Source organism: Mastomys coucha, unplaced genomic scaffold (genome assembly GCF_008632895.1).
Source record: "Mastomys coucha isolate ucsf_1 unplaced genomic scaffold, UCSF_Mcou_1 pScaffold15, whole genome shotgun sequence".
In the NCBI taxonomy this organism is placed as follows: Eukaryota; Metazoa; Chordata; class Mammalia; order Rodentia; family Muridae; genus Mastomys; species Mastomys coucha.
Genome location: NW_022196897.1, coordinates 106377319 through 106385548, shown reverse-complemented (window position 1 = coordinate 106385548; position 8230 = coordinate 106377319). Strand labels below are relative to the sequence as shown.

Sequence of the window (8230 nt, the reverse complement as noted above, 5' to 3'; positions counted from 1 at the left end):
GGAGAATTGGGTTCTGATGATGCCAAGTAACCTTGGTTTGTGTTGTTTATTTTCTTATGCTTGTCCCCACCATCTGGTTATCTCTAGTGCTACCTGCCCTTGCTAAACCTGACTGGAGTCAGTCCTTCCTGTAATCCTGGTTGTATCAGAACTCCTCAGAGTCAGACAGTCTCTGTGACCCTGTGATTCTGGGATCCTGTGACCCTGGGTTTGTTAGAGCACATGGGAGTGAAGCAGCTTCCTCTGGGTGTTGTGGGACTGGCTGCAGAACCTGGGCCCAAGGTTTGCTCAGGACACCAGCCCAGAGAGACCGGAAGAAACCCGAGCCACTCTGCGGTTGGAGTTCCTGTGTGCCTGGTCCCGCAGGTCCCAGTTACTCCAGGTGTTGGGACAGATGTTGGGTCCTCCTCACCTCTGATCCTGAGAGTGTCAGAGCGCCTGGGAGTGGAGCTTCCTCTGGGTGTTGTGGGACTGGCTGCAGAGCTTGTGCCCAAGGTCCACTTAGGACACCAGCCCAGAGAGACCGGTTAAAGCTGATTTTAAATAAAGCTGATTTATTTAAAAATCAGTCGCCTGACAACTAGGCACCCATACAAACAGTGCAGGTGTACACTGTGGTCTAACATCAACAGTCTTAAAAAATAATACTTAAAAGGGTAAAAGGAAGTGGAAGGAGTCTGATTAAACCTAACAAATGGAGGTTTCCCTGAAGACAAAGAGTTTCAACTTCTCAGGTTTACGGTCACAAATATCGAAAGAGAGCTAAGTGCAAAAACACAGTCACTCCGGAATGAGGATTAACAACCCTCCGGCATGCAACATGGAGGCACAGCCATGCTAGACCTGAGGCTCTTAGTCTGAGGTCTCCTGAGCACTCACCATAAGAAGGTGCTGGACTTAGACTTGGCTACTGAACTTCAAGGGAAGACATTTCAAGTGGGCAATAATTGAGTGGGATGGTATGGCAGGAAGATCTTGGTTACAACGTATAATCAAAAGTAGTTCACCTCATTACAGCTTAAAACTTTGTGCTGCAGGGAAGTCCACCTTTTTCTCAGTTCAGATTTGGTGTTGTCAGAAGCAAAGATGTAGCTGATGGCTTCATAAGACAGATCCCAGACCTGAGATGGGGTCAAATTAAATGTGTCTGCTGCCAGTTGATATTCTTGAGAAAGGTATGTCGCAAAAACACCTTTATCATCGGTCTGCCATGTAAACAAGAACAGTTCAAAATAAGATGCTTTGTAAAAGTTAACTGGATTTTGTGGTTCGGAATCTTATTTTCCCATTCCAGGAGTCTAAACAAGAACTTATAAATGCATATCTGTAAAAAAATTGTTTATATTAAAAGAAAAAAAAAAAAAGACCACAGTGCTTCAACCCTGGCTGCGTGCAGAAAGCACATAAAGAGTTTTTAAAGTATATTCATGCCCAGGACTCATCCAAGATCAAATAAAGCAAGAATCCTGTGGCATAGGGACTGGGCACCAGCATTTTTTTTAAAGCTTCCCCAAATACTGTGCTACTGCTTCTCAGATCCAAAGGGAATGGCCTGAGCCCTTGGCAGCCTCCCCTTCCTTCCCCATCCCCTCTAGCTCTGCTACTGGGACATTTCCCTCAGGCACTCAGGGAGGGCAACTAGCAAGATAATAAACACATGACTTAATGTAGCAAGTTCAAGAAGCAGAAATACAATACTTCTTACACAGATCACAGAAGGATGAGCAATGCTGTACCAGAATCCAAAGTGATGCTGGTCATAAGAAGGAACTGTCTGGCTTTTGATGTTTGAAGTCAAACAAAGTTCTAGAAAAAAGGGGAAAATCCTTCAATTAAAAGCAAGTAGGTAAACTCATTCAGTGACCACCATGCAGATTCACAAGAAACCTTCCAAACTCTGTTGATTCAAGCAGTTTCATTACTCCACAAAATGTATGGTTCATTACTTGTGATGTGAAGTTGTAGTTCTGAGTGGGGATGTACCGTACCCTGCACATGCAAAGCTCTGCCTTCGCATCCGTCCAACATTACATAGAAGCACACAGTGTACTTCTGATAATGCACTTGTACAGAGGCATTATTACTGCTGTGGCTGCCACTATATCCATCAAGGAGTTAATGCTTTCTTCACAGTGATTTGCTTTACCAAGATGGAGAGAGAGATTACAGGCGTGGAATATAATCAACCTGTCGCAATCCTTCATAGGGCTTCATATCCATTGTTTTTGGTTTATTGTTTTAAGAAAAGGTCTGGCTATATATCCTTGGCTGGCTTGGAACTTACTATATAGACCAGGCTGGCCTTGAACTCAAGAAATCTACCTGCTCCTGCAGTGCTGGGATTAGAGGTGTGCTATCATGCCTGGCCTAACACTGGCTTTTTGTGAGATGTAGTTTTTGTCTTCTGATGAGTTCTTACGAAGGAAACTGTCCACTTGTTTACTGTTTTATTCTCAGCAAATAGTGTAGTGACTGCAACAAAGTCATCACTTCATAAACATTCACAAGCAAGTGTGCAATGGTCAGTTGGTATGGAAAAATAGGTTTACAATTTACCTAATTTCTTAACATGTTCTTTAACTTTTATTTTATATTCAGATGTTTTGCCTGTGTACATCTATGTGTCACTTGTGTGCTGTTGACCCCTGGATCTGAGGTTACAGAGTTGGGTGCTCCCATGTGGGTTCTAGATATTGAACCCGGGGCCTCTGGAAGAGTACTATTGCTCTTATCCACTAAGCTACCTCTTCAGCACCAATTTCCCTAGTTTTTGAGACAAGTTTCCCTAATTAATCTAGGATAGTCTCAAACTAGTACTTCTCTTGCTGAACCTCCTACATGGTAGGATTATAGGCCTGTGTCATCATGCCTGGGTATAATTCTTAAGTAAGTGTTATACATTTCCATAACATTAATTATATATTTTTTACATTTATTTAGAGATAGGAAGAGAGACAGAGAGAGAGAGAGAGAGAGGGAGAGAGAGAGAGAGAAAGAGAGAGAGAGAGAGAGAGAGAGAGAGAGAAGAGAAAGAGAGAATGAGAGGAACCTGTGAGTCTCCAGATAGAACTCAGGTCATCACGGTTGGCAGGATACTTGTGAACCGTCTCATTGGACCTGTGTATTAATCTTATTATAGTCATCTTCAAAATTCTAAATGACCTTTGTTTTTAATTTTCTGTGTGTAAGTATATACACATGAGTGCAGATCCCCGGAGCTGGAGTTCCAGGTATTATGAGCTACCTGACATGGCAGCTGGGAACAGAACTCTGTCGCTCTGAAGAGATGGCTCAGTGTTCTCAACCACAGAGCCACCTCTCCAGCCAACCTTTCTTTCTCTTTCTTTCTTTCTTTCTTTCTTTCTTTCTTTCTTTCTTTCTTTCTTTCTTTCTTTCTTTCTTTCTTTCTCTCTATCCCCCTCTCTCTCTCTCTCTTTCTTTCTTTCTTTTTTGTTTTTTTGAGACAGGGTTTCTCTGTATAGCCCTGGCTATACTGGAACTCACTCTGTAGACCAGGCTGGCCTCGAACTCAGAAATCCGCCTGCCTCTGCCTCCCAAGTAGCTAGGAATAAAGGCATGTGCCACCACTGCCTGGCCGACCTTTATTTCTTAAGTAAACAAAACAACAACAACAGAAAATTGAGTTTCCAGCACTAGGGACTGTAGCAGTCAGTAAGGTGAACACAGAGACAAAGGCAGAGACAGAAAAAGGAAGAGGGAGAAAAATAGGGAGAGGAGAAGGAGAGGGGTAGGAACAGGGAAACAGAGACACACACACAGAGAGACAGCGGGGGGAGGGAGAGAGAAAGAGAGGGACACACACACACACACACACACACACACACACACACACACACAGACCTGCCCTCCTAAAACTTATCTTCTATGAGACCCAGAAAGCACACACACCATGTGTCTTACTTTGTAAATATCTGAATTATAGATCAGTACGTCTTACCGAGAGGTATCTGGTGTTGCCTCACGAAGTCCACCTGTTCCAGGGCCCCTGCCTGGGAGGCGTTGAGGAATGTTCCATGCCCAATTCTGTCAGGAAGCAGATCCAGCAGCATCTGAGTTTCTTTTTCCTTATTTGGAATCTTCAGAAAAGTGAGAAGAAGGGATCAGTGGCCTCTGCTGGTAACCGAGGTACTCTATTCTGCTCTCTGAGTAATGAATATCAACATTCTTAGAAAATATAATTACTTAAACCCTCTCAAACCTTCTTAGGTGTATCAGTCATTTATAGCCTAATAATAATCTTATGAAGTGTGAACATAAAGTAAAAGCTAAGAAAAATGAATTTCCACACACAAAATAGAGACTCTAATTCAATATGTATATATATGCATACATGTGTTCACATGTATTAAGAAAAAAAGAGAATTACATACACTTCATTTAACATCACCTCTTGGGAGAACTTTACATCCTTTTCCTTTGGTGCTGTAATTCCTTATACTTGACATTTCTTCAGGTATAAAAAACTTCTAGACAAAAACGTGTTTTTGAAAACACTTCACAATCTGGGATGGTGGAGGTAAGGGGAAAAAAATCTAACTTCATAAGCCTTATACTGTATACTGACAAGGTTCTCCATGGACACACTACAATCAGGAAATATCTAGCTATACTTGTTTTTCTCTGAGATGGTCTAGAAGGCAAATGACAAGAACATTTTTTTTCTTTTGGGGGTCGGGGCCGGGAAGGTTCAAGACAGGGCTATGGGAGCCCTAGAACTCACTCTGTAGACCAGGCTGGCCTCGAACTCAGAAATCTGCCTGCCTCTGCTTCCCAAGTGCTGGGATTAAAGGCGTGCGCCACCACCGCCCAGCTTGGCCAAAACATTTTTAAGTGAACTATTTTATACTCAATGCAGCAAATAAGAAACTAAGATACCAAGCAGGTTCTGATCCTAAGCACAGGCCAGAGATAAATGATAACAAAATAATGGGAACTATAAAAACTTAGAAACATTAAGGCAAATATACCTTATTGTTTTAATTAACATTTAAAAATACTTCTAACTCCCCCTTTTAAAGATATCTTCTAAACAGCATCGTGGCACATGCCAGAAACCCTTGCACTTGGAAGGTGGAGGATCAGACATTCAAGGTGAGTCTTGGCTACAAAGTGAATTCCAGGCCAGCCAGCCTGGGTTACATGAGACCATACCTCATAAAAAGAAGGAAAAAAATGTTTTCCGCAAGATAGGCTTATTTCTAGTTACTTACAAATAAATCTACCTTTTAAATTATAATCTGTCCTCTCCACTCTATAACAATATTTACCTCTGCAAGATGCAATGCCAACTTCAGACCTGCTTTTTTAGCTTCTAAAAGAGGCTCCAAGAAGTCTTTTGCTTGTCCTATCTTGAAGATAAAATGAGGGTGCATGAGAAGTCTGAGCACACTGAAGGATCTGGGGTTCTACCCCAACAAAGGGATAAAATGATAGCACACTGGTTTCTTCTGAACCTCTTGCTTATAGAGAGCTATAATGTGTTGGACACTTTAGGGAATACACCATGGAAAGGATATCCCTGACCTTGAATCTTAAGTCCAGTACCAGTGACCTAAGCTCAGTACATAAGTTGGATATAACGGGCCAAAATTTTTATTTCTGAAAGACACATAAATGTTTAGTATTATGGAGAACTCACTTGGTTTAGAAAGCTTTCATAATTAAAACAAAACAAAGAAAAAAACCAACAACACACACATTAACCACAAAAACAGACAAATATCAAAGACAGCTCACAACAAAGAATTATTTGGCCCCAAGTATCAAGATTTTTGTTTGAATCTTTTACTCAGGAAACTCATGAAACCTTTCTTTCTAGGGGGTTTACAGCGTAATTACACTCTTAACACCTTTCTCTATTCATCATACATAATACAATTAACTTCTGCACCCAGAGACTGTTACTAGTTGTAAATTGTCTTTAGAAGAATGGAGAAGTCATATTCAATAATAGCTATGATCTATTTTTATGGTATTTCTTTTAAAAACCCTTAAGAAAAGCCATGCTATTATTCTGGTAGTCTAGCTGGACCACCAGATATAATATGATGCTCCAAACAATCCTCACCCCACTGGCTGATTCTGCCATTAGGAGAGAAAATATAGTAACTTACAGTTGGATCTCCACTGAGGTCAAGGCCAAGAACTGTATCATCAGTAGAAAGGAAGAACTCTTTAGCAAGTTCGACAGTCTCCCTGGCTACTGCCGGGCCACCTCTTCTGTCAATTGCCATCAAATACCTTTAATATAAGAAAAATACAGTTGATAATAACTTGGCAGGAAGATATTATGATCAATAAAATCACAGATGAAGCCAGGCATAGGTGCATGTGTGCCTATAATCAAAGTATCTGGAAGGTGGAGGCAGGAAGATCATCCTTGGCTACAATGTGAGTTCAAGGCCAGACTGGGATGCAAAAGAACTATCTCAGAAAAACCAAACCCAAACACGTATCTCTACCAACTTCAAACAACTAATCCCAGAAAAGGTTACCTTTAATCATACACCTTCTCCTCACTCGGCTGCTCACTAAGGTTACTTAGCACAAAGCCACCCGGACAGTAAGGGCAACTCAGAACCACAAACTTATCAGGGAATGGGTGGAGTTTGAGGCCAGCCCGAGCCACATTAGACCATGTCTAGACTTGTCTAAAACAAAACAAAACAAAACAAAGCAACAACCCAAAACTCACACTTGAAAAACTAATAATGCATATAAAAAAGACATTTCTGAATGTTGCCTGGAAAGAGTGGCTGGCTCCTTGGATATGGCTTACTATAAAGTCTAAACACAACATTGTACTCTGCAATACAGAACAAGACAAGGATGTGAAGTCATTGTCTCTCATATCTTTTTAAAGGTGTTTATGTATGGGTGTGTACATATTCATTTGTAGGAAAGCAAGTACAGGTAGGGTGTGCATTCTGAGCTTGTGAAAGTCAGAAGACAACTGGATGTGGGTTCTCAAGGACCTTTTGTCTGAAAAAGAGTCTCATTGGCCTGGAACTTCCTTATGTAGAACAAACTAGCTGGCCTGTGAACTTCCAGAAATCTGCCTGTCTCCAACTCCTATCTCACAATCTCTAGGACTATAGCATGAGCATCTGGCTTTTCTTACAACATGGGGGTTCTAGGGATTTGAACTCATGCCCTCACATTTGCTAGCCAAGTCCTTTACTAACTAAGCCATCTCCCCATCCCCTTAAGTCTCTTTTAATCTAGCCAGTTCTCTTCCATTCTCATTTCCATTCTAACTCTTTTCTTGTAATTTATTAGTTTAAAAAAAAATAAGGCTTTCTCCTACAAAGCTTCTCACAGTCTGGATTTGCTGCATCTCTATTTTAAAATGTCCTCTTATATCTTCTATAAAGAAAGAACTGGACCTACTATATAGAAGCTTAATTAGATCATATTTAGTTTTTGGCAAGAATAAATGAGTAACGAAGTATCATGGCACATGCCATAATCCCAGCACTTGGGAGGTAAAGGCAGAGGATCAGGAGTTCAACAACAAGCTTGTCTATAGAGCAAGTTCCAGGCCCATCTGGGTTACTTGACCCTGTCTCAAAAGACAAAAACGCCATCAAAAGACATGGTGGAAGGCATAAGTGCCTGTAAGTGCAAGGCACTGAGATGGATAGTCTTAGCCTATAGAGTTCAGAAAGAGTAAGAGGAGTGGGTTAGACAGTGACTGAAGAAAGGCAGCCAGATCACGTGGGATTATGCAGGTAGCTATAAAAAGTCCACTTTAGCTTAATAGCAGTGAGAAGCCATACTCAATTTGAGTAAAAATACTAGAATTTTACTGCCAGATGACTAAATTCAGAATTGTGTTCTCATCTTAATCAACAGGGTTCTTGATTCTATTTATTTGTATTATAGGTAAAAATCAGATAATAGTTGATCTAAAAAAATCCATCTTACCTTTACAAGACATTAAAACATCACATTCTGTTTTTAAAAGGGTTACTATTATTGATATGCCAGCTTCTTACCTAACATCAATATCTAAGTTTTCTTGTTTGCATTGTTTGATGCCTTCAAGAATAGACTCCACGTAAGTCTTCCGAGTCATTCCTTGAAAGAACACAGAAGGGCACATGTAAAGAACACAGAAGGGCTCATGTAAAGAACACAGAGGGGCACATGTAAAGAACACAGAAGGGCACATGTAAAGAACACAGAAGGGCACATGTAAAGAACACAG

At 40.9% G+C, this 8230-nt stretch overlaps 1 protein-coding gene across 6 annotated transcripts in view; it reads right to left on the bottom strand.

Annotated features, from left to right (window-relative positions):
• Window positions 1–534: 534 nt before the first annotated feature.
• Adal (adenosine deaminase like) overlaps window positions 535–8230 on the bottom strand; it is a 19123-nt gene continuing 11427 nt past the window's right edge. For all 6 annotated transcript variants that reach the window (XM_031371632.1, XM_031371629.1, XM_031371634.1 and 3 more), the window contains 6 exons: window positions 8019–8100; window positions 6135–6261; window positions 5289–5369; window positions 3959–4097; window positions 1706–1806; window positions 535–1205 (listed from right to left, as the gene is read on the bottom strand). In XM_031371632.1, the coding sequence (XP_031227492.1) occupies window positions 993–1205; window positions 1706–1806; window positions 3959–4097; window positions 5289–5369; window positions 6135–6261; window positions 8019–8100 (743 nt within the window). In that variant the 3' untranslated portion in view covers window positions 535–992. The remainder of the gene's footprint in view (window positions 1206–1705; window positions 1807–3958; window positions 4098–5288; window positions 5370–6134; window positions 6262–8018; window positions 8101–8230) is intronic.